At 42.3% G+C, this 27,388-nt stretch overlaps 1 protein-coding gene across 4 annotated transcripts in view; it reads right to left on the reverse strand.

Annotated features, from left to right (window-relative positions):
• The window catches only part of LOC146631433 (calcium-dependent secretion activator 1-like), a 342,226-nt gene that overhangs the window by 39,243 nt on the left and 275,595 nt on the right, over positions 1-27,388 (reverse strand). For all 4 annotated transcript variants that reach the window (XM_085352951.1, XM_085352948.1, XM_085352949.1 and 1 more), the window contains 5 exons: positions 23,212-23,367; positions 21,470-21,617; positions 20,303-20,377; positions 19,774-19,857; positions 10,374-10,406 (listed from right to left, as the gene is read on the reverse strand). In XM_085352951.1, the coding sequence (XP_085209077.1) occupies positions 10,374-10,406; positions 19,774-19,857; positions 20,303-20,377; positions 21,470-21,617; positions 23,212-23,367 (496 nt within the window). The remainder of the gene's footprint in view (positions 1-10,373; positions 10,407-19,773; positions 19,858-20,302; positions 20,378-21,469; positions 21,618-23,211; positions 23,368-27,388) is intronic.

Below are 27,388 nucleotides of genomic sequence, written 5' to 3' on the forward strand. Positions count from 1 at the left end.
TGAAATATTAGCACCTAAGCTGCCTTACCTCTTACAGTCCACTGAGAATCCAAATGTCAGTTACCGCATTCGAGCCTTAACTGACGTCTATACCAAGACCGTAGGGGGCAGTGTTACTGAAGCTTATATTAGCAACCTGAAAGGTTTAGCCAAGTTAACTGGGAAGGATTTCGAGGAAGTGTTGCGGGAGGCCATGTCCACAATAGGGAAGACCATTAAAGCTGCTGAGACAGCTGAAATAAACCCTGAAAATGACACTGCTGATCAGACTTGCCCTGTGGTAGGATCCACACAACTTGGAATCTCACCTTCAGTTTTAACTGAACTGGCTCACCCTCCTGAACTCATTCAGGGCACATTCCAACGCCCCATAAGACCAAACTTGACACCTCAAATATTGAGTCCAACTGACCTCGGCCCACCAGAGGTTCAGAAAATAGTAGTCGAGCATGTTGTCAAGAGTGTTGAAAAGGCATCACATGCTCACTCTATATTAAGACTCAGAGCTTTATCTGGCAAGATGCCCAGAACTTACAGTGAAGCTGACTATGAAACATGGCGTTCTCATGTTCTAAGGGTTGGCTCCCGACAGCCCTAAACAAAAAAGCACAACAAACCCGAGCACCAGACCAGGGCGGGCAGAGGGGGTCCAGGAAGGAGGGTCCAAAACAAAAAAAACAAGGAGCACAAGAGTCCGGATTAAACCAAAAACAGGACAACACAAAACAAGACTAGTCATGAGGCCACAGTAAAGTCTGGGGGTCGACCCGGAGGCCGACAACACAAGAGCCAAGACAGATCAGGGGGCCGAGCGTGCACACGGCAACGGCGGTGACGGGCAAACAGCTCCAGGGGCAGAGCGTGCACACGGCAACGGCGGCGACGGGCAAACAATTCTGGAGGCCGACCACTTGGAAGGCAGTGGCGGCCACTGAGCAGGTCTGGAGGTCGGCCGCGATGCCGGCCGCGACGGGCAAACAGTTCTGGAGGCCGACCACTTGGAAGGCAGTGGCGGCCACTGAGCAGGTCCGGAGGTCGGCCGCGATGGCGGCGGCGACAAACCCTTTCCGGAGGCCGTCCCCGAAGGCCATGACGCCACCTTAGAGGCCCGGAAAACGGCCGGCAGAGGCGAGGCGGAACGGGTTGAGCTGGCTCTGACGGTGGCGTGGCAACCGCAGGACCAGGCGAGGCAGGACCAGGCGTGGATGAAGACACGGAGGCAGGACCAGGCGTGGATGAAGACACGGAGGCTGGACCAGGCGTGGATGAAGTCACGGAGACTGGACCAGGCGTGGATGAAGACAGCGGGACGGCTGTGGAACCTGACGGCAGCGGGACGGCCGCGGAACCTGACGGCAGCGACGCTGCAGGCGGTAGGGCTGCTCAATTAATCGAATTTTAATCACGATTACGATCTGGGCTTTCAACGATCATTAAAAATGACTGAGCCGATTATTAGCCCCTCCCTCATTTATCCGCGACACCTTAAAGGCCAGTCCGTGAAAATATTGTCGGGCATAAACCGGTCCGTGGCGCAAAAAAGGGTGGAGACCGCTGATTAAGAGGACCCGAGGGAAGCTCAGAAAGCTAAGCAGAAGTTATTTGAAGAGGAGAGTGACTGCTGTTGGTTGAAAAGAGAGGTAAAAAAACTTCAGTGGTGTTGCACACTATTTTATATTATTTTTTAAAGTCATTATTCAATACGTTGTTATTGTTAACCCTTTAAAGACGGTCAGAGCTGCACACTCCATTTTGTGTAACTATTTTTAAATCCCTGTAGAACCTGAACCGCGTAAGCTAGCGCAATAATTTGTTTTGCATATGAAACTGGAGGAGTTGTACTTACATCTTATGCCATCAGCTTGTCCTCAGTCACGGTTTCCTTCCACATAAAGCTTTGCAAAAATTGCATAAAAAGCGCTTGCAGGAACAAAAACATAATATTCCAGAAACACGCTTTGCCGATCCGATCAGCTGTTTATAATACTTCCCACAGTGAAACAGAAGTCAGCGCGAACTATCGCATGACCGCCATTTCCTGGCCGAAACCGGAAGTGACGTCATTTTCGCGGAAATGTAGTTTTTTATTTGTAGGCCTTAAAAACCTATACTGGTCATGTTTGACTTTTCTGAATAGTTTCTGGGATGCTTAGAACTCAAATTGCACTGCTGGAAATAGTTTATTTTGATGCACCTGCTGTTTTCTTTGCAAATTTGCATCATAGGATTGTTTTTTTTGTTTTTCCTGCAGTATATAAAAATTGGTGTATCTCCAAAATAAAACTATGAAGACACTCAAAATAAATTTCCTGTTGTTGTAAACTATTTTTTGCAACTTTTTTGTATTTAAAGTTTTGAGGGATAAACCTCTTAAATTTCTCCAAGTAGAAATATATGTAAAAAAACAAAAACGATTTTCAATTTTTTTGTAGTTTATTGCACTTTTTTGCAATTAATGTAGTTACTATGGACTTAATGCATACATATTATTAAAATATGGGCTATAACAGTTGTATAGCAACTTGAAATGCTCCCACAAATGGCACTACAACATGTAAAAAAATTATATAAGCTCTGGCGGACTTGGTTCTATAGTAGGTCTTAAAGGGTTAAATAAATATCGTCAAATAATCGTGATCTCAATTTCAGTGAAAATAATCGTGATTATCATTTTTGCCATAATCGAGCAGCCCTAGCAGGCGGTGATGCGAATGGTGATGATGTAGAAGTCGGGGGGGATGATTCAGCAGATGACGGCTGAACAGACTTCCCCGGACCGTCAGCAGATGTGAGGATGTGCTGGGCAGGCTCCTCGGACCCTCCAGCAGACGTGACTGGAAGCTGGACGGGCGGCTCGGGCCCTCCAGCAGACGTGACTGGAAGCTGGATGGGCGGCTCGGGCCCTCCAGCAGACGTGACTGGAAGCTGGACGGGCGGCTCGGGCCCTCCAGCAGACGTGGCAGGAGGCTGGACGGGCGGCTCGGGCCCCCAGCAGACGAAACTTGAGGCTTGCTGGGTTCTCCCGAACCCCCAGCAGACGAAACATGAGGCTGGCTGGGTTCTCCCGAACCCCCAGCAGACGAAACCTTAGGCTGGACTGGCTCCTCAGGCCCTCCAGCTGGAGCAGAAGCAGGACCAGAGGCAATAGGGACCCCTGACTGAGGGTGAAGATGAGTGACTGACTTAGCAGATGACAAAGCTAAGGATTCCTCCACTAACTGCGCTACTGACTGGGCTATGGACTGTAACAATGTTTGGAGAAGGTCTGATTGTGGTAGAGCCTGAGCTATGGGTAGCCGGGGTGAAGACTGAACTACGGGTGACTGAATTTGAGATGAAAGCGGTGGAGTAGGTGACAGGGCTACAGGTGGATGCTGAGCAGGGGACACTGGACACTGAGCTACATGCGGCTGCTGAGCAGGAAACACTGGACACTGAGCTACAGGCGGCTGCTGAGCAGCAAACACTGGACACTGAGCTAAAGGTGGCTGCTGATCAGCTAACTGAGCTGAAGGTGGCTTGGAGAAATTCTGCTGTGGCTGCTCCTGCTGTGGTGTGAAAATGACAACTGCTCCAGTCCGTACCACAGGAGAGAATGGAAGTGTGGTTGGATGATGATGGTGAGGGCTGCATTTCTTCTTTAACGGTGGATCGAACGACTTGGCAATGAACCTTGGCAAAACATACTGCTGACGTCGAGAGCACCAAGTGGCGAGGGCCTCCAGGAGAGCAGCTGAATCCTCCTTCCCTGGGCCGCCCATGCCAAACAGTTCAAAACAAAAACTGGCTCTCAGAGCTGTTACTATCGTTTTTAATCCGTTAATGTCCAGAAAGGTTATGGCGAAGGTAGGGGATGACAAGAAGTTGTCTAGAAACACTACCTCTAGAAGCCTCTTGTAGTTATCCACAGCGTGAATTATGCGCCAGCAATAATCCCACAGCTGTGCGAGGTACTTTCCCTCTGAGGCAAAAGGTGAGTCCGCTGGATCCATCTTATGGTTGCGTCGTTCTGTCAGGGCTCTGTGTGCGGGCAGGCGGAGAGGAGGATCCAAGCGCAGGACTCGAACACAGAATTATAAATCAGAACCTCAGCTTTTATTGCTGACATGAAAACCAAACGTCAAGTGACATGAATACAGAAACCAAAGAAACAGTGACCATGAAGTGACCATGGAATATGGAAAACCGAAACACACAGGCATAATCTGAGGGTACGACGCGACACTGAGCACAGGAAAACACAGGGCTAATATACACAGGGTGGTAATCAGCGAATGGGCAACAGGAGGGAGACACAGCTGGGAGAGATCAGGGTTAACGAGACGGGGGGAACAGAGCTGCACACACTAACATAAGACAAAGACTTTCACAATAAAACAGGAAACATGAATTACTAAACAAGCATGCAGACTTTACATTGAGAGACAGACAGAGAATGACACATGGAACCTGAACTAAACTAAACGTGAGATATAACTGAGAACAAATCCTTAAGCACGAATAAACAGAAACAAGAAATAATCATCATCATCACTATGAGAATAAGAAAACAATCCATGAAGCAGAATTAAACCGAAATATAATAAACTTAAAATACTGGGTCCAACGGACCCAGAACCGTGACACCAATGCCACCTCCAAGGCTTACCTCCTCTCTGATCTGGACATCGGGTCAGTTGGAGGCGCAGTTGAAAGATTGCAGCGGTCCCAGATCAGATGTACACACTGGGACTCTTTCCCATGTTGCTGTCTGTGTTTATTGTGCTATGGTGTGTTGATATCTGTGCATTCCTGTATTATCCTTTTATGTTACACATTTCAATGTTTTTTTTCCTCGCTACCTGGCCTGACCTGTCTCCCCAATGTGATGTTTGTGTATTGTATGTACGGTCGGCAAGGTCTGTCATCTCGTTTGTGGGCAAAAGACCTGCAACTGACAAATAAAGGCCATTTCATCTCATCATCTCATCACCTGGCCTGTGCCCCGTGATGTTAAACAGCTCCGCTCATTCTTAGGCTTTTCAGAGTACTACAGGCGGTTCATTAAGAACTATTCGAGCATTTTTAAGCCCCTCACTAACATAACATCAGGCTACCCTCCTTTGCGCAAAAGCACAAAGCCTAAAGCTAAGTCTGTCCAGTACCATGACCCCAAGACACCTTTCGGTGAGCGATGGACTCCCTCTTGTGATCTTGCTTTCAAAACCGTCATTGAAAAGTTCAGTACTGCACCTGCGTTGGGTTTTGCTGACCTTAAACTGCTATATACGCTCCATACTGACACCAGCACTACAGGGCTTGGTGCCGCACTCTATTAAGAGCAAAATGGCCAGACCAGGGTAATAGCTTATGGAAGCGGTGGGTTGTCTAGGAGTGAATCTTGTTATTCTGCCCATAAGTTTTTATGGGCAGAGTTTTTAGCCTTGAAATGGGCAGTGACGGAAAAGTTTGCTACAGTGCTACACTTGTCTAACTAAAGCTAGCTGACTACAAACAAAAGGAAAACTGAACTTGAGGAACAAAGTAAAGAATTTCCAAACTCTTAAACATTTCAGAGACATTACCATGCACTGCTTTATTAACAGAGAGGAATACTAATACTATTAATATGAGGAATACTCTGTGGTGTTCATGCTTGATTTTTAAGCATATTCACTGATGATTTGTGATAACAATATTGATGTTTTATTTTGAATGAAGGTGCTTCATATTCCACTTAAAGTACGCTGTGACTCCGGATGCTCAGTGTGTCTCTCCCATCCTACAAACTCACACTGGTCCTCAGTATTTTGTTAACCTTAAGGGTGTGCATCTTGTTGTGAATCTGTTCTATATCATGTTGTGCTTTGTTTCCTTTTTCTGTTAGATAGCTGAGGATTGTTTGGTCCTGCTGACCTTTCAGTTTGATTTGTTGAAGCTTTGTGAGGTATAGCTTGTCTCTCATTTTAAATGTGGTTAAACAAAATAGTTAGTCAGCTATTAGTAACTGACTGAATTTAACATGAAGTACAATATGAAATAAGCATTTATAAAAACCTTTATGAACACACAAAAGTAGTTCATTTTGTAATCTTTATGTGTATCAATGTTCATCTGAATACTTGCCTACTATTGTTCTGATACCTATTTCCTTTACCACAAACCATTAACCTTTGCTTCTAAAAAACGTGTTTGGTGCAATAATACTATTAAGAAATTGTAACTTCATCATTTATAAATGATGAATGAACTATTAACTGAGACCTTACTATTGTATACTAAAGTGTTAACCTCTTTATTTCCCAAGTGGTCACCACAATCGATGCATTGGCAATGGCCAATTGGCCTGGCAATATTGCAAAAGCCAATAAAGCTGGCCAGAGGATCACATTGGTTTCAATATATAACATTCAAGCTGTAACACTAGCATACCAGAACCAGGAGCTACCTTGCTTTTTACATTATGGTATGGGACGTCACACTATTCACAATGAAAGGGCCAAAGTTTTTAAAGTGAGGGGCTCACATGCACAACATCCAGGTGCTGGGATAGCTTTCAACACAAGCAAAAGCCGCGTGACATTTGTCTCAGCTGCAAAGGTTTTGTAAATAGATGCTAGATTTGGAATTGATTTCAAGTGTTGAGCCTGGATTTGGCAGCTGGGAGTTTTAGGACCCTGTTACCCTGTTTCACAAATCTAAGTGTAATATTACTTAGCTTAACCTAAATGCAGGTATAACTATTGTTGATGAAAGAAATTGTTCTTACTTTGATATAACTTTGGTAAATAAGTGGTAATAACTTATCTCCCTATCATTCCCTTCTTGTTTTCACCATAATATCCGACTATCACATTATTGATGAGCTCTGATAGAAAGTGCTACCAAATATTCTCTAGTGCCCACAGCAGAGCAAAGTTTTCATCAGTGTATTTTAGTAAATATTAAGCTACTCCACTAGGTTCCTCCGGGAAATTCAGTTCAACCCACCAGTCTCACTGTCTGTGTGGGTTGTGATTTTTTGCAGTCTGCTGATCAGTCTGCTGATGTGCTTAAGCACAGTAGTATTAGCAGTAGTATATTAGTTGTCATACCTGCTTAGCAGCAGCATTTTCACACTGCCACCATAAACATATTGGCTTAGTGATGATCACAGTATGTTGATTTACTGTCTCAGCTGTCAGCAGTTGCAGAACCATTAAAATCAGATAAGAAACCGTATTTATTGATGATGAGATCTAACATGATAAATTGTCTCATAATCAAGTGGAAGCCAGCTCTACTACATTCGAGCCGAGATGGTTCACAAATCGTTGAGGGTTATTTTGGAAAGGAGGAACATTCGGTCATTACAGGGTTGCACACCAAGCTCTTGTGACGGAGTTGAGATTGACTGAAACTAGTCTCTGCAGTCTGGGCATGTGCAACGTGAATGGGGAACTGTCACTTGGACAACAGCCTGTTAGGAGGCCCGCCACTCTGATATCTGAAATATCAAAAAAACAACTAAAAACACATCTTTTTAGAATTGCATTTTGTTAACTTTTGTCTGTTTTTGTTTTATACCTTGTGAAGCACTTTGTGATCTTTTATCTAGAAATGTGCTATATAAATAAAAATTTACTTACTTACTTACTTATATTGGGAGGACATTGCAGTTGTTGGCACCTTAGCTGTCTTTCTAAGAACAACATATTTTCCCATTTTCATATTTCACAAAATAACACTCTTTTAACCTTTTGTGCTTGAATTTCATTCATCAGGACTCCAAAAAGTCATCCAAACAACTCATTGCCATCTCTCACTAAATGTGGATAACACATCTGCAGTAATGCCTACAATGTGTGAATGAGTCTTTTTTTTTTTTGCCATTTTTAACCAGCATAACTCAAATGTTGTACGATGAGAACACAATTAGCATGCTGGTCCAGAAACTGTGACCCTTGCCAGCGTACACAGTGGCTCTTCAGATTTACTGTCAAGGCATTAATTTGATATTTGGCATTTTTCAAGGGCCAAAGTGTTGGCAGCTTATCTAGAACTGACGCGCAACACAGACACATGCAAACACCACCGCCGCCAACCTGACAGCAGAATGGGCATGTGTTGTACAACAAGGACTCACAATGTATGCGGCACAGAGATGGATGCATGAGGCACGGATGGCTGTCAGTGTCTGGCCACATACATATGAATGGACATTTGGGGAAGGAAACGTGGGGACATTCAATGTGGAAATACAACACCCAGGACCATCTGGATCATGATGGTAGATGTGAAAGTATGGTCAAATATTTGTAGATGAACAAGAACACACAAACAAACATTCTCACATCACCAGGGAAGCAAAATGCTCCATTTAAATTCATCAAAAATAGCAGACATTATTTTCATAAGTAAGATCTAGCACAATATGTTATGATATTGCTATGGTTAAGACAATATCAAATATAAAGCATTATATATATATATATATATATATATATAGCCAGGGATGGGTATCGTTTAGGTTTTATTCAATACCAGTACCAAACCGGTACTTTTGAAACGGTTGCAGTGCTTGAATGGTGCTCGAACCGGTGCTTAAAGACTGAAGAACACAAACTTTGTCCAAAAACCTCTCATTTTTAGCTGTTTTCCACTTTTTCTTTTGTCATTTTAGCCTTTTTGGCCAGGGTGAAGGGAGTATCTGCCATCAAACAAGAGGACAGCCGCATGTAGCTATGATGATGTTTGCTAGTTCACCTTACATGCATTAATGTAATAACGTGGTTAGCCTACTCAACGTAAATTACACACGAACAACATTAAGCTACTCACGCAGAGAAGAACGGCTGCTGCTGCATCCTCATCATTTCTGCTACACTGGCAGGGCTAGGGGCCGGGACTCTCCTCTTTGGGTTCTTGGGGGATGTTGTTAACTCCGGGTCCGATAACAGGCAACCCACCCGCAGTAGATGTGCTCGGTGTGAGGTCTCGCAGCAAGCTATCAAATACGGTGCATTTCTCGGCTTTTAACAAAATGCTATACGTCGCCAGGTGTTTCATCAGATTCGATGTGCTACTTCCTTTGCACAGTATCACAGTATCACCTTAAAGCACTTGTTGCTGCTGAGTTTGCATCTTTTGCTGTGAAGTACAGCCAGACTTTGACCGCTTCACCTTGGGCATTTTTAATCTGTAGCTCTGCTCTAAAAGAACGTACGTACCTGGGCCCGGCTACTATGCTTGCAAAGGTAAAATGATTGGCTAGAATCCAAAGTGTATGATATCTTAGGAAAAAAAAAAGCACCAAAATAAAGCACCGAAATGTGCGCTGCTTTTTGGTCTGGTTACTACCGTTTATATCAGAAAATCATGGCACCGGATACCGGTACCCATCCCTATATATAGCATTATAAAAAATTAATATAACAGCGATTTAAGTCAGATTTGATTTAATCACCATTGAATGACAGAATACACCATTTAAGTATGCTGCAGAACCACACACACACACACACGCTCTACACTGGATCCCTTCAACACCTCCAATCAGCAGTGGAATTAGGGTTGCCAACCGTCCCTTGAAAAACAGAATCGTTCCGTATTTAGAAACAAAAGTATTGAGCTGAAAAGAGTATGCACTTTGTCAAATGGTTAAAAAAATAATTACACACACAAATACAAGAGCTACACTTCCCACACTGGGAAGGGTGAAGACAATTGGGTCGCCCAGCCCTGGCCAATTAGGCGTCCCTTTTTTTTTCTTCAGGGAGTTGGCAACCCTAACTGGAATGGTTGGATGGATGAATAGACAGATGGATGGAATTTCAGCAAATGGAAATCCCGACACTCACTGTATACATCATATAAAACAGCAAATGTCATTTTAAAGTCAAAGGCAGAAATTTTCTTTGTGAGAACTTTGTGAGAGGGTGATGACTCATCGTGTGTAAGCTGAGGCTTCGGGGGAGATGTGACCAGTAAACAAATTATCTCTGAATATCACGTCATATTATTTATCGAATATGAACTATTACGTTTTCTATGTCATTTTTTAAATATCAAAATATTTACACATGTCATCATGTAACTCCCATATGAAGTGGATTTTCAAATTCTTTTCATGAAATGGAATCAGGAATCAGGGATGGAATTATATGTTGAGTGATACAATACAAAGGAGTCTTAACAGCACTCACATGCATGTGAGTCATGCAAACACAACAGGGACTGGGATTAATGATGACATTTTGAGGCCAAACAGTCACCAAAACTTTCAGAATTTAGATTTAGTACTTCTTAGTGCTCCAAAATATATCTGATGAGCAAATCAAAACTCGATAAAGGCACAATGACCCATACTGTACACACATACATTACAACAGCGGAGATGTAAAATGAATACTTACAGGCACGTCCACATACTTCGAAGCAGCTTTTACCTTGACAAAGATAGAAAAACACTGAGTACAGCAGCTGAACAAAAGTTGTCCAGGTGAGACATAGCATCTTATATCTTCTCACCTTCTGAACTAGAAACACTGATTTGTGGTGATATTAGCTGCACAAATGCACTCATTGTTATTGCATTCATAATTTAACAGTTTAGCTTTTGTAGTGTTGTGGAAATTTAGGGGCGCTAGTGCCAGAGAAGCTCACCAAAAAATATACCGTAGTTTCACGACCATAAGGCGCACTTAAAAGTCTTAGATTTTCTTCAAAAAGTGTGGCGCGCCCTATAGCGCAGTGCGCCCTGTGTGTTGTAAGGAGGACGTAGTAGAGAACACCATGAGAACGCTAAAGGGTGAAGTGTGGGCGTTGATCGTATATACCGGACAATCGCACATACCTGTATAAAAGGACAGGTATGTGCATTATGTGGAACATTGTTGTTTTAACAACCCTGAAAATGGCAAAGAGACACGCTTATGAAGCACAGTTTAAACTGAAGGCCATCAGCTATGCGGAGGAACATGGAAATCGAGCAGCGGCGAGAGAATTTAAGATTAACGAATCGATGGTTCGCAAATGGAGGAAGCTAGAAAACAAGCTCCGGCAGGTCAAGAAAACGCAGCTGAGTTTCCGCGGACATAAGGCGAGGTGGCCCGAGTTGGAGGAAAGACTCAAGCGGTGGATCATCGAGCAAAGAACGAGCGGGAGAAGCGTTTCGACGGTCACCATTCGGCTAAAAGCAGTTTCACTAGCTGAAGAGATGAACATTGAACATTTCCAAGGAGTTCCGTCTTGGTGCTTTCGTTTTATGAAACGGTGCCATTTTTCCATCCAGACCGGGACTACGGTAGCGCAGCAACTTCCAGCGGATTATAAGGAAAAGCTGGCCATCTTCCGCTCCTACTGCAGCAAACACATCAGCGACAAAAACATCCAGCCCAGCCACATCACAAACATGGACGAGGTCCCGCTCACTTTTGACATCCCGGTGAGTCACACTGTGGAGAAGAAGGGGACCAGCACGGTAGCGATACGCACAACGAGGTATGAAAAGTCGTCTTTTACTGTTGTGCTTGGCTGCCATGCTAATGGACAGAAACTGCCGCCTATGGTGATTTTTAAGCGAAAGACTTTGCCTAAAGAGAAGTTTCCAGCAGGAATCATCATTAAGGCAAATGAAAAGGGCTGGATGGATGAGGAAATGATGAAAGAGTGGCTGAGGGAGGTGTATGTAAGGAGACCAGGTGGTTTTTTCCACGCATCACCATCGCTCTTAATCTGTGACTCTATGCGTGCCCATCTCACAGCCGATGTGAAAAAACTAGTGAAACAAATGAACTGTGAGCTTGCTGTCATTCCGGGAGGCCTGACAAAGGAACTCCAGCCGCTGGACATCGGTGTGAACCGCCCGTTCAAAGTAAGGCTGCGAGCGGCCTGGGAGCGATGGATGACCGATGGAGACCACAGTTTCACCAAGAGTGGAAGGCAGCGCCGGGCGAGTTACGCCACAATTTGCCAATGGATTGTAGATGCTTGGGCTAACATGTCTGCTGGCACTGTTGTTCGAGCTTTCGCAAAAGCCGGCATCATTTCCGAGGAGCCGCACGGCACGGAAAGTGACTCTGACAGTGAAGAAAGTGAACTTGGCATGTTTGATGGAGATTTAGCGCAGCTGTTCAATTCAGACACAGAGGATGAGGACTTCGATGGGTTTGATGATAAAAATGTGAGTACCAAACTTTGTTTTGCTCCTGCTTTATTTTTAAATACGCACACTTGTATGCTTGTGTGTTGTTGATGATGACGATTACCGGTAATAGAAATGGGAGTAAGGTACCGAACTCAGGTTTGCTCCCGCTTTATTTTTAAATACGCATACGGTACTTGTATACGCCCTATGGTCCAGTGCGCCTTATGTGTGTGTTAAATACAGTAATGGCACACATAACTGAGACTGCGCCTTTTAGTACAGTGCGTCTTATGGTCGTGAAAATACGGTAATGATATTACCGTTAGCATAAATGATTAACATAAAAACTATAACAATTTCAATGAACTAGTGAGCATAGAAATACACATATCAAAACAGATGATTATAATATGATGCTATGAGAATTTATATAGTTGCACACCATTGTAATTTACAAATGCATACAATGTGGGGAGTTTTATAAAATATTTGTATACGCACACTCAGTGCCAATGCAGTGTTTATGAAAATGGTCCACTTGTGTATGAGGAGATACATACATACATAGAGTATCAGTATAGTGAGATAAATGGATGCTTTTTCATTAAATCAAATTTAAACCCCTTAATTTACCAGAACAAAAGGTAGCTTTAGAATTAATAACAAATTTCCTACATAGGTGCACTTTCACTGAGGAAATGAAGATGTCTGTTAAAATTGTTCATTACATTCAAAAGTTCAGTTACAGTAGAAAAGCGTCACACTATGATTTACACACTGCCATTTACAGACCAAGTAAATTATTAGTGAAGTATTCTTATTCTGATGCATCTTTATTAAGCTATGTCTCTGAGTGTGTTAACTGAGTGTAGCCAAGTACAGGATAGGGTAGGGGAAATTAAAGTAAGATGGAGAGAATGGGCCAATAGCTAGATTCGTAGGAGGGATAAAGTGAGTTGCGTGGAGAAGAATGACTGGAGCCACAGGTAAAGTTGCTATGAATTGTATTAAACTATTTAGCAACAATTTAACAGCATTTCATGAACAGGAATGAAATCATAAAATAAAATACAGTGACAGCAATAATAATAACAATCAGAATCCTATCTGAGCTCAGATATGTCAGTCTTGCCGGCTTAATAGTCAGTGTTCAGTCAAGTCAAATCCAATAGGTTGTGATTGGTGCGATTTCGTCCTACCGCACTGTTGCAATTGTTCGTGAGAGAAGAGCAACCTGCCCTTCTGGGCCAACTCGGAATGGCTGTGGTTCGGTTCAAAGGGAAAGGCTCGCCATCTTCCTCGTCAGGAAGAGATCCAGGTCTCACGATCCCATAAAAAAAAACCTAGCCAGCACACTTCTAATGTTCAACTCTCAGAGAGGATCTTGTCCACTTCATCCGCTCCCATGCAGATCGCGATGGTTTCAAGGTCCGAAATGTTCACAATAAATCAGGTCCGTTTCTCCAAGGTCCATGCAGATCTCCGGTATGGATATTTGCTCAATTTATCAAGTTAATAGTTATTTTCCAGCGAAAAGCTTGGCGGTGAAAATCAGCGATGGTCTCGTGCACCTCCGTCTCTCTCTGTGTCTGAGCACGTGACGGTACAGAGCAGGGGAAGGCGGGGCTTGTTCCTTCCTAACCAGTAGGGGTGTTAAATATACTCTTTGGGTTTTATTCTTATATTTATAGTATTTATCTTTTATTATTGATTCATTTTTGATCAACTCAGTGATTAACAGAGTAATGATAAATCCCAATTAACAATAACATGTTGTAGTGCATTACTGAGTCATGTAAACTCACTGGGTTACATCAGCTTTTATAATAACTTAATATCTCAGATCATAGCTAGTTTAGGTAGCTGCCAGCTACTAATGCAAAGGCCAGTAGAACCTCGCATGTCAATTGTCTTTGCAATAGAAAAAGGAAACATATACAACACTACAGTAAAAGATGGTTTTTAGGAGGTTAAAACTACCATCCACTGGTTTCTGATGTTTTCTTTAGAAGCTCTGAGCAATTTTGCCATTGCTGTTTGGTGACAGAGGCACAGAGCTCAATGCTGATGCATGCTCTTCTACTCACAGAAGTAAATCAATGAGTATGTCTAATGAAGTCAAAATAGAACTAGAGAATATATGTTTTCATAGAAAAACAAAACACCTGTAGCTCAGGTGGCAGAGCAGGTCAGCCACTAATCAGAAGGTCGGTGGTTTGATCCCAGGCTGCCTCCTGGCTGCATGCCAAATATCCTTGGGCAAGATACTAACCCCGTGTTTGCCTACTGGTGGTGGTCAGAGGGCCCGGTGGCGCCAGTGTCCGGCAGCCTCGCCTCTGTCAGTGCGCCCCAGGGCAGCTGTGGCTACAATGTAGAGGGGTCAAAGCTTTCAAAGAAAAGCGTCTGGACTTCTTTAAGTTGCTTGAAGACGTTTCACCTCTCATCCGAGAAACTTCTTCAGTTCTAAGGTCAAATGGTGGAGAGTCCCAGATTTAAACCTAGTGGGAGTTTCCCCCCACAGAGGGACAAAAGGACCCCCTGATGATCCTCTAATTGCCTGAGCCAAGGTGGGAAACTGGCTGTGGGTCCCAATCAGCCAGGGTTTCGGGTGAGCACATTGTGAAACCTGGCCCCACCTTATCATGCGAATTCCTGAGGTCAGATGGCCCAGGATGTGAGTGGGCGTTAAGGCATCTGGGGAGGGAACTCAAAACTGGATTATAGATGGCTTCTTTCACTCCTCTTTCAAACCATCTGTCCTCTCTGTCCAAAATGTGAACATTGGCATCCTCGAAAGAGTGTCCTTTATCCTTAAGATGCAGATGGACAGCTGAGTCTTGTCCTGTGGAGGTGGCTCTTCTGTGTTGTGCCATGCGCTTGTGAAGTGGCTGTTTGGTCTCTCCAATGTAGAGATCTGGGCATTCCTCGCTGCACTGTACAGTGTAACCACGGTAACTTCTGACCCCACTTCCGCCAGTCCCTTTATTGTGGCGGGAATGAATCCTGTATAAGTTCCGGGTCAATCAGCTGCATGTCCCTGCTCCTCTGGCTGCTGTTGTCCCTGTGGTTGGCGTACTTGTCAGATCACGACAAATTTTGCACTACAGGCCAGTTGACAGCGTGCAATAACCCGGCCGATTCATTCATCTTTACACTACCTCACACTCGACTCAACGGTGAGTTATTTGTTTGTTTTGTTTTGTCACAATTAATGTACATGCGGAGCCGCGATCACACATCCTACAATGCCGGTAAGCTAATGCTAGGCTAGCGACAGTAAGTGCAATTACTAGTGTCATCTATTGAATATTGTTGTTTTTGTTTATTCCATTATGGCCGAATGTTGACTTAACATATCTAGAGTTGAATGAGTGATTTGATTTTTGTAGTTTTGTCCGTTTTGGATGTTTTTTGTTACTTTTCTGATGAAATGCCGAAACGGCCTATGAGATTTTGCATTGAGTTAAATTCCATTTACATTATTGAATCTGTTGCGCAACACCTGTGATTAAATGAGTTTTGTAAATATATTTGATTAACTTTGGATAATATTTATTAGCTTTAACGCTGATATACTTTGATGGGACCCATGAGAATGTCTTTCTATAATAGTATTTAGAATGACATTCATTATAAGAGATGATGGTTTATTGATTGTTGTATGAAACGTGGCATTGATTACTTGACTTTGTTATTTATGGATTTATGTATTTATTTTGTCACAGCAGTAGAATGCTGTTTCATTTTCTTCTGTGAATGATAATTTCTGTTTTTTGACCTTATTTAGGTCAGGTTTTTTTTGTTCTCCCGCGATCAGCCCTGATCAGCGCGAGATGGCGAGCCACCCGACCACCGCTACGTTGCGGTAGGAATTGTGAACCTATGGACTGAATCACAAATTGTTGACACATGACCTATCACAGGTCCATGGAACTAAACTAAATCACATACTGGACTACACCTCATCCCACCTCCTTTTGGAACCTACTAAGCTGTTTTGTATTGTCAACATTATTTTTGTTTGTGATATACATGCATATGTTTCTATTTCTTTTGTACATCCGTCTATACACTTCTCATAACAAACATAATATATATATATTTGAGCTCTACTTTTGTTTCCTGTGTTTTATTCACACCCTCAGGCTCCATAGTCGAATCTTATTCTGATAGCTCATTGTCTATGAGGCTGCAGTCAGGCGCCCTGGTCCTTTAACCGCGTTACAACAGCATACACCACATTGGGCATGTGTTTTGGCGTTTTGTCTTTCGGGTGAACCAGTTTTTGTCTGAGCGTGTTGCTGGGTCTGAAATGCACCGGGATGTCATGCTTGGAGAAAACTCTCCTGAGTTTTTCTGATACACCGGCTACCACCGGCTATCAGAAAAACTCAGGAGAGTTTTCTGGGCTGCCCCGGACTCTGTGGGGCCGGGTGGTGCTGCTGTGGGCCCCGGTCTGCATTAGCCTGGGCCCCCTTGCCCTGGTGGGTTCCAGAGTGTGGGGGTGTCTACTGCCCTACCCTCATTTTTAAATGCATATAGACACTGAGGGTTTTCGGGAGGAGACGTGCTGCTCTCTGGCAGGAAGCACCATGCCCTCGTTCTGTTAACCGTCAGGGCTGGGGGGCTGGGAGGAGGTGCTGGCCATCGGATTGGGGTCTGGGATGCGGGGCCTCCCCGCTACTGTAGATACGGAGGCGGTCTGCTTTGCTCCACCCCAGACAGATGGGTTACATCTCCTGGGTCTGGGTACGGTTTGCCCCTCTGGGGGCAGGGGTACCCGGACCTGGGATATAGAGTATGTTTGGGGAGTGTGAATGTGTGTGCAGTGTCTATTTATATCTGTCTGGAGGTGGGAATGCACGTTTGTGTCTGCGTGCGCCTGTTCGTCTGTGTCTATATGTCAACTTGGGTCTTAGACTCCACCTCTCTGGGAATATCTCAGGCTCTTCGAGGTATGGAGGCCTATCTCCCCTCACCACAGGGTCTATCTCCCCTCACCACACTCCCTGCCGGTGGCTGATGCCCTCAGACGTTGGTGTGTTGGTGGTTCTTGGTGTCTGGGGCTGGGCGCTCATGTATGTGGCCGATTGGCGGGGCCTGGCACCTGTGGCCCGGCTGGACCCCTTCCGGGGAGTGGGATGCCCTCAGACCTCTGGCCTCTGGGCCTGAGGCCCGGTCCTCTCTGGCACAGCTGGCTGCCGGCAGAGCCCGCGGGCACGTCACTGTAACCCCCTCTGGCCTCTGCTCCGTGGCTGCTGGGTGACCTCTTATTTGGGGCTCTCCTCAGCTCTTCGCAGGAGGGTGGCATGGTTGCCCCCCTGGTGGTCCTCCTTGGGTCCTATTCTGGGGCCTCTGGATGTCTGGGCCTGGATCACCTCCATACCTTCTTCATGCCCTGGGGGACGGGGCTATGACTCCCCACACTCCCTAGCAGATCGTTACATGGAGAAACCTTTTGAATACAAGCGTGCTGATCCACACAGGTATGCACACAGGTGTACACACGGGTGTTCACGGACACAAACTATACCTTTCTTGGCTGCTGCCTCAAAGCACATTGTGCGCTGTCGATCTTGCATGCTGCACAACAACATGTAATATTTAGTATCTACTGTTATCTACTGTTAGCTAGTTTATTGTGATGGTGTTGTTTTTATTATGTTGCTCTTTCTTGTTTGTTTTCTCTTCTGTTTTTTCTTATCTCCATACAGGTGATCCAGGTGTTGTGTTTGTTTTTCCTTTTTTTTTCTTTCTCCCTTTCTCACCGTCTCTTCTCCCCTCTATTTTTCTTTCTCTCCCTCCCTTTTTTTAAAATTCTTTCTCCCTGTCCTATCCCCCAGTCATGTCTGTCCCGTCTGTAACAACCGAAAACCAAATAAAATAAATACATAATCATAATAAAGGTCAATCAAATGGACCAATATGGTAAAGCCATGATGATCCAATTGGTAAAGTAAATCTGCTTGGCATTTTTCTTGGCCTTGAGACAACAATTCTGATGGCTAAAGATCCAAACGGGACAGGCAAAAAAAACCCAAAAAACATCACAGTTCAACACCAGTTCAATCAGATTCAGGACTGAGTTCAGGACTTTGACTAGGCCACTCCAAAGTCTTCATTTTGTTTTTCTTAAGCGTTTCAGAGGTGGACTTGCTGGTGTGTTTTGGATCATTGTCCTGCTGCAGAACACAAGTGCACTTTAGGTTGATGTCACATTCTCCTTCAGGATGTTTGGGTAGACAGCAGAATTCACAGTTCCATTTACCATAGTAAGTCTTCCAGGTCCTGAGGCAGCAAAACAGAACCAGTCCATCATAGTAAGACAACCATATTTTACTGTTGGTATGCTGTTCCTTGTCTCAAATGCTGTCTTACTTTTACACCAGGTGTAATGGGGACGCATCAACATGTTTTCTGGAAAAATGATACGAGTCTTTGTATTGCTTTTGGCTTTCACTTTGGAACCATTTTTGCCCAGCTTCTTTATTATGGTGGAGTCATGAACACTGACCTTAACTGAGGCAAGTGAAGCCTGCAGTTCTTTGGATGTTGTTATGGGGTCCTTTGTGACCTCTTGAATGAGTCATCACTTTGCTTCCGGTTAATTTTGGTCGACCGGCCGCTCCTGGGAAAGTTCACCACTGTTCCATGTTTTCTTCATTTATAAATAAAGGGTCTCTCTGTGGTTCGCTGCTGTCCCGCAGCTCTAGAAATGGCTTTAAAACTTTTTAATGCTGAGAGATCTCAATTACTTTGTTTTTCATTTGTTCCTGAATTTCCTTGGATTGTGGCATGATGTCTGGCTCTTGAGGATCTCTTGGTGTACTCCACTTTGTCAGACCTTTGCTATTTAATCCAAAGTTTTAGGTCCAATTATCTAGCTCTTGAGCATTGCCGCAATCTAAAAATTCCAACAGTGCCTGAAAGCATCAACTCTGTGCTTTTTCAGTGATATTAGGGTGATTATGGTAATCCCAGGCAGGTCGACACATCAGAATCTAAGCAAATACAGAAAACAACAAAGCAAACAGCAAAATAAAAATAAATAAAAATAAAACTCCAAATATCCGAAAAAATGCCTGTTGTCTGTACAGCCCCACCACATTCGTTCACTCTCTCTTCTCTGAAACAACTTTCATTTTCACAGGGCTGCTGTGACATCATACCTCAGGTGACTCTAATATCACTTAAAAGCACAGAGCCACTTTCAGGAACTGCTGGAATTCTTTTAACTCTTTAAAGGTTAAATGATTTCGTTAAAATATTTGGTGGGGGTAGGTTTAGGTTTTTTTCTCCCTAGTCATATACACTTTCATTTAGAAACTGCATTTCGAGTTTACTTGTATTATCATTGTCTAGTAGTTATTTTTTTATTTGATGACCTGAAGTATTTAAGTGCGACAAATATGCAAAAGAATACAAAATCAGGAAGGGACAAACTTTTTTTTCACAACACTGTATAGTTTGTTTTCTTCTGAAAAGGAAACTCTTTGAGGTTTTAAGTTGAGCACACCATTATAATGTAATATGATGTAATTGATGTAGTGCAGTGGAAATATATCAAACAGGAAACTACTAGAAGGCCATATATATATATATATATATATATATATATATATATATGTATACACACACACACACACACACACACACGTACTACTTACTGTGAAAGACAGGAAAGAAGAGAAAAGTGTTCCCTCATCATATCTGGAAAGCTTGGTTAACACACTCTCTAGAATGACGACAAACTAGGAAAGAAGAGAGGAAAAAGAAGCCTCAGAGAAATGACTTTACATTTGGGAACATAAGCTATCACAAATTGTGAGTCGTATATAAAATTGGATTCTTGTCGTTATCATCTCATCTCATTAAGTCTTTATGGTGCTTTTGAATTTTTCGTGTCTTTTGGTGACTTCTTTAGCCTCAGACTAAAGAGCTAACTTGGATGAGTGATGAAACATCTCTTCCATTGAAAATCCTATGTCCAGATGAGTGATGATTTCTTTACCCGGATGGCTAACCATGCATTCATACATTTAAATGAAATTGTAATAGTTTAAAATGAGCCTTTTTGTTATATTATGTCTCTCTGTAGTTGTTTTGAATGCCTGGTTTAGGTTTTATTGCTGTCATTTGTTTGTCTTTTCAACAAGAACTGAAACCATGCTAGGAACATGTAGTGTACTTTTGTACCTTAGCTACTAGCAGAGTAATCATCTCCTTCACCGTCTCCTCAATTAGATTGTTGATTTGGGAGTGATATTGCCTCTGCAGAAGAATAAGAGGAAGAAAAAAATGTTAGACTGTTCACCCTCAGTAGATTACACTTGGTAACCTCTGTTTGACACCAGCCACTGAAAAGAAACACTGGAAGTTTTTACACTAAATAGTATTTAATTATTAATTTGCCGTGGCATAGTTATTATATATAGCATGAGCTGCAGATATTTTTAAGACTGGACTGACTGCCTATTCAGGAGTGAAAATAAATTTTTCATAGCATGTCATCTCTAAAACCTGTGTGATATTCTTCTCATGAAAGTGAGTTAAAAAAAAATACTCCTGTCCAAAACTTTCAGTAAATCCAGCATCTTTTGAATGTCAAAAGAAGGCTTTCAGCCGCTGCACATGAGTAAATCTAGCTCCAACCTATCAAGGTATATTTTGTACAGCCTGGTCTTGTTTATATGACCTGCAAACAAAACAAACAAACAAACAAAAACCACCAATGAAAACACTGAGGTGAATTAAGATTTTGCAGGATTCTGGAGTCTATCATCTCAATATTGTAGTTTCAAAATGCAGACATCCAGCATCACATTGTTGGGTGACTAGTGTAAGGTCGTTCAAATTCTGTGTTAGGTTGTTTCTGAACAACCTAACGATTTTCTCTCATCTCAGAGTGAAAGTTTGGGTTTTCTTTGAAACTTTGGCAAAGTGGTGATACATCCAAAGAACTAGTACTTACATACAATTGTTTGAATTAGTGGTCTTCAGTCTTTTAGAAGCAACTTCAAGAGACCTGTAAATCTAGAAGACTGACGTCTTTGGACTTTACGATTGTGCCAAGTAATATAAATCCTTATGGTGGCAAAGAAAAACTACCAGTTGTCAGTTAGTCATGATCACTAATAAGAAGTGAATAGTCCTGGACCTTCAAGTCAAGTTAAAATACACTGTAGAACATTTAGCTCTATCTATTAAAAGATTTAAGCTCCAAATTACCATGACATTCAAACTTTTGACCTCAAGTGTATCGAAGATTTAAATTGTGTGATGTCCAATATGAATCATTTTAAACTGGAGGGAAATCCACTCTGAAAGCAAGTGCGTTTACGGGAGATATTTAGTATTTCCTACCTCCTGCCCCAGGTCCATGGCACACAGCTTGGCTGACTGGACCTTGGCGTCCACCATGACATTAAACATGGTGCAGATGGATTGAGGCACTCGGAAGTCTGTGGTCCGGCTGCTCCTCTGAAGCTTGGCCTCAAAGGCTGTCCTTGTCCTAGTGAAGGAATTTTCCAGGCTATAGCCATTTAGAAGTGTGACCCAATAATGACCCAAAGTAACAATTATATCGGAAATCTAATCATATGAACATGAAAATAGCCCAGTTACAGAAGTATTTTTACTTTTTCTGACTACCTTTTAGTACATTTGTTCAGTTATTAAAAAAAGAAAAACTTTTCTCACTCATTTCTTTTATATTTTTCCCTCTCTTCCTCTCCCCTGACACAAAGTATAGTTCCCTAAAACTGTAATAGTAATTCTTCAAACATGTTACCAGTCATGTATGGGCAGAAATCTGTGCCATCAGAAACTGAATTTGAATCGAATTGAATCTGAATTGTAACTTGAATAAATGCTTTTACAAACTGAATATGAATTAGCCTAATTTGAAATTCAATTTATTGGTCTGAAAATGATCATCACTAAATTGAAATTGAATTTTATATTTTGAAAATGAATTCATTTGCTTTGCTTTGAAACTGTATTTTATGCTTTAAAAATTGTAGCTCTCGAATAATTTCAGATTCACCTTTCATTCATAAAAAACGAATTAAGCATGCGCTCAGTACCCTAAGAATTATTATGGTAGTTATACACAGTGATAGTTGTATATCATATTATACCACTTCAAACAGAGATGATCCAGTAATGCTGCACTAATGAATTACACTAACTATTCACTTTAGCTAAAGTTATTAAGTTAGCTAAAGAGTTGGGATGCTGTGTAAGACATAAATAAATCTAAAACACAAAGGTTTGGACACCGTTTTGCATGTTTCCCTACTGTAGGGGTCTCTGCAAGCATACAGAGGGGGTACTCTGAGAGGGTCCAAGATGACAACTTTGGAATTCTACTAGAAACAGTCGATCATATTTGTTGTCAAAGCTGAATCCAGGGCAAACTACGCTAAATTAGTGTTTTTAGCTAACAGCTACAATAAGCATAAAAGTTACTGTATGGCTATCATTTGTTAACATGACGCTTGTTCTTATACATGTAATACATTTATTACCAACCTGAGAGTTTATCCGCTGGTCATTCGACATGACGAATGACTTCTGAAGTCTTAATCTAGCTCAAGATGCTGTAGATTCCCGTCGGTAACACTTTCGGTCCGCTAGTAAAACGTAGTTCTATTAATCTGCACTCGATTACTCTTGAACTGGAACCGGATGTTAGTTCCAAAAAACTGAATTTTGGAACTGAAACTGAATGGTGAGAAGTGAATCTGAAATTATTCGAGAGCTAAAATTTTTAAAGGATAAAATACAGTTTCAAAGCAAATCGATTCATTTTCAAAATATAAAATTCAATTTCAATTTAGTGATGATCATTTTCAATAATGTAATAATGTAATAAATTGAATTTCAAATTAGGCTAATTCAAATTCAGTTTTTAAAAGCATTTATTCAAAATACAATTCAGATTCAATCTGAGCAATTCAAATTCAAATTTAACTTATTCAAATTCAGTTTCTGATGGCACAGATTTCTGCCCATAGTCATGTTTCAAACCCATTTTCAATTCAAATATCACTACTACAATATATACACTACAACTGTTTTCTAGCAGTCACACCTCATCTTACCGTTTGACACAGGATTCTATCATGTCACTAGACATCAGCTTCAGTCGGGTCTCAAGGTGTTTTCCAAACTCTTCTTCTGGCCAGTGGAGATCTCTGATGAATGTCTGCAAAGCATCAAGCTTCCAGAAGAGATCTTCTGATGTCCCTGAGCCATTACTGTAGAAAAATTAAACACATTTTTAGACATTATGTGTATATTCATGCAAACAAAATAAAAGACAAAAATCACTTTTATGGTGACTTCATTTACAATTCATTTACAATGCATAAAATAGTAATAAGACAAAAGACTTATCATGAATTGTATGTCTGTGGTCATAACTGCGTAAATTTGGGGTTCAAACTCAAAGCATTTTTGGGCTAATTTCAAGAACATAGTAAAGGACATTAATTGTGACTTTGAAGTGATTTAAAACCAGGTTTTCCAGAACTAATGAAATCCTCAATTTCCTGATGACAAAAGGGCCTTTTTTGGGGGAAAGCAAGGACTGCTTGGACCAGGATGAGCAGCACTCCCACTTATCACTGACCACATTATTAACTTGGTAAAGCCAAGTACATCATATTTGATACACAAGCTTTAGTGAGTTTTTGACACTTGTACATGATTAGTGTGATTCTCCAATATGTGCCTTTCTGTTGATTGTATATATTTCTTATGTTTGTTATTTATCCCTGCTGTCTTACTATTTACATTTTATTCCTGCACAGTCGGTGTAGAGCACAATAATGGGCTATTCTATTCTATTCTATTCTATTCCAAATGAGAAAATCCAAGGGCAATTGTGGCTCAAAGAGTTGGCAGTTTGTCTTGTAATCGGAAGGTTGCCGGTTCGAGCCCCGGCTTGGACAGTCTTGGTCGTTGTGTCCTTGGGCGAGACACTTCACCTGCCGCCTGCTGGTGTTGGCCAGAGGGGCTGATGGCGTGATTCTGTCAGTCTGCCCAGAGCAGCTGTAGCTACAACTGTAGCTGCCTCCACCAGTGTGTGAGAGTGAATGAATAGGGGCATTGTAAAGTGTTTTGAGGGCCCCAAAAAGCACCATATAAATGCAATTTATTATTATTACATAACCAGTACTTACACAAGCTAAGTTATTTGTATTTAATTCTAAGTATATGTGGTGTAGTCCAGCATTTATTTTGTAATCTGTGCTAAATTATGATTATTTGGGTGTTTTCTTTGGCACGTCTTGTTGTGTGCGGTGAACACCACTCTCATTCCATTTTCTGTCTAGAAGAAGAAGAAGAAGAAAGTGTGTACTTTATTGTACTTTATTGAGCCCCGTGGGGAAATTGCTCTCTGCATTTAACCCATTCACTTAGTGAAGCAGTGGGCAGTCTACGACAACTTCTTAACCATCAGCAGATGATGTATGCCGATATTTGGCCAATTTACTGTTAGTCTTTGGGAGGACTGCATGCAGTCTCGGTTTAGCTGTTTGACTATTCCTTTTCTGGCACTTATTGGACTTTTTTTTTGACTGAGAATCCACTGTTTCATATCAGGCCAAATAGTAAACTAACTAGAGTAGACAGATTCAAAGATCTAGATCCAGGCAAGCAGATGTAACAGTAAATGTTAAGATGCTGGTGTTTCAGCCTTTAGCAGAAAACCTCATCTTGTAAATCCTAAATGCTGAAGTGTACACAGCGGCTATTCTTAGAACATATTTTTCCACACTGAATAGACCTTGCATCTGTGGTATACCTAATGTAGAACAGGGAAAATAGTATAAATCCATCCATCCATTTTCTTCAGCTTATCTGAGGCTGGGTGGGAACAGCAAGCTAAGCAGAGAGGCCCTGACCCTCTTCTCCACAGCCACCTCCCCTAGCTTATTAAATTGAATGTGCCCGTATCACTTCAACTTTCTCCTTTCGATATTGAGGAGTAGCAGCTCTGCTTGAATGACTGAACTCTGACTGAAGACTGATCACTAAGGGAGATAGGGTAGTCACACTATGCCATGACATTTACATGAACATGGCTCTGGGACTATATAAAACCCAAGCATCAGCAACAAACTATTTTTATGCAATTCTAAACATGTGGGGGTTTTGGGGGGGTGGGGTGAGGGTGGGAGTGAAAGAGTTGCTAACTATGAAGTGAAGATTGAGATGCAACTCTCAGCACTTTTTTATAGGGCTGGTATTTTTGAATGTGTATCCACAAGATCCCAGATGTGGGAATAAAGATGGATGTGCTGCAGTGACAGCGTCACACTCTGCAGGATTCGGCGCCATATGAAGTAGGTTTCACACGTTTGAAATCCGTTATCAGTGCAGACAACTTATAGCTTAATTTTTCAAAGTGCTATTGATGATGTGTGAATAGTATATTGTTACATCTAGGTCTTTTAATGGTAGCACTAACATGGCATATTAATAGAAAACCTGAATGGGTGGTGAAAATACATTAAAGTTGCACTTTAGTTATACTGTCCTAACCACTCCTGAGGCCAAAAAATTCTGCCAGCTTACTACATTCATTAGCAGACAAGAAAATACTAGCATCAAAAAGAAAACCACTACACAGTTATGTGCTTTGTTGATGGACATTGCTTCCCACAAGGCAGCACACAGATGTAATGATGAGGAAAGCACAGGGAGAGACTGCTTTCATTTTGCAACTATCTGTGAAATGGAATAATGACTACTTTCCCGAACACCATGTTTTGTTTTTCACTCTTACCACATGTAAACAACTGCTCAAAAGTTTTACAACACCCCAATTTTTCCAGTTATTTATTGCAATTCAAGTTGTTCAAGTCCAATGAACAGCTTGAAATCGTACAAAGGTAAGTGGTGAAGTGCCAGAGGTAAAAAAAAACAAAAAAAAGGTAAGGTTACTCAAAACTGAACGTACATTTCAGAATAATACAAAAAAGCCTTTTTCAGTAAACACAAAATAGGTTAACAATTTAAATTGTTCTGTAGCAATGGAGGTTGATCAAGCCTTGGAAGCTGCTGCTAATTCCTACATATACTGGCACTGGACACTTTCATAGACACAACTTGCTACAGAATTGACCCCCTCATGCTTTTCGGAACAACATTAATTGTTTACAGCATAGTTTGTTATATATTAATATGATCATGTCCAGAGATGGGCGATAATCTGATCACTTTCTTCAAGTAACGAGTAAAGTAAGGGATTACTATTGCAAAAACGGTAATTAGATTACCGTTACTTTCCCGTAGGAACGCTGCATTACAGCGTTACTAAAATTGTGATTGTTTTGCGAGAATGTCTCATGTAAGCGAGTGCGCTGTTGGTGACAACAGCTGTGTGCAGATCAACAATGGATCACATATCGATTGTGGGAGAGAGTATGAGCGTGCAGCGTTTAAAGCGTGGAAGTACTGACCTTACTTTGAGTTTGATTCCATAAAAAGTGAAAAAAACATTAGTGTCCGTTGTGCTTGGGAAGAAAACTTCTTTTTACAGCGAAAAAAACCCCTAAACTTCCAAGCAAGCAAAGAGTGCGCTACGACGTGACGGGAAACTCACAGAGAAACTCGCGAATTCTTCAACTGACCGCGGCACACCTGCACCAGGGTAACCCTCCGCCTACCCCACTCCTGCTTTACAGGTGAAAATAGAGCAACAGGACCGCTGAGTCTTTGACTTTATTTATGTTCTGCTGTGTCTTACTTGTATCTATTTGAAAGACTGAGTGTAAACACAAAAAATATTTTATTTTATGTGCTGGAATGTGCAGAAAATAGGTTTTAACTTCGGAGGTGGGGTGCCCCCGGCCTCTCGGCCTGGGGCTCGGTCACTCAGGCACGGCTGGCTGCCGGCGGAGCTCACGGGCGCGTCACTGCAACCCCCCCTGGCTTCTGCTCCGCGGCTGCTGAGTGAGCCCTCATCTGGGACTCTCCTCAGCTCTTTCTGGGACAGTGGCGCGGCTGCCCCTCTGTTGGTCTTCCTTGGTCTCTTGTGTTCTGGGGGCCTCTGGATGTCTGGAGTTTTGATCTCCTCCATACCTGCTTCATGCCCTGGAGGATGGGGCTGTGGCCCCCCCACACCCTCTAGCAGATCATTACATGAAGGAACCTTTAAAAAAAAAAAAAACAAGCGCGTCCATGCTCACAGGTGTACACACGGGTGCTCACACACACAAACTACACCCTTTTTGGCTCCTACCTCAAAGCACACTGTGTTCTGTTGAT

This window comes from Diplotaxodon limnothrissa, linkage group LG5 (assembly GCF_057381915.1).
Source record: "Diplotaxodon limnothrissa isolate DT_005_m linkage group LG5, D_limnothrissa_male_GT1.1, whole genome shotgun sequence".
Lineage (NCBI taxonomy): Eukaryota > Metazoa > Chordata > Actinopteri > Cichliformes > Cichlidae > Diplotaxodon > Diplotaxodon limnothrissa.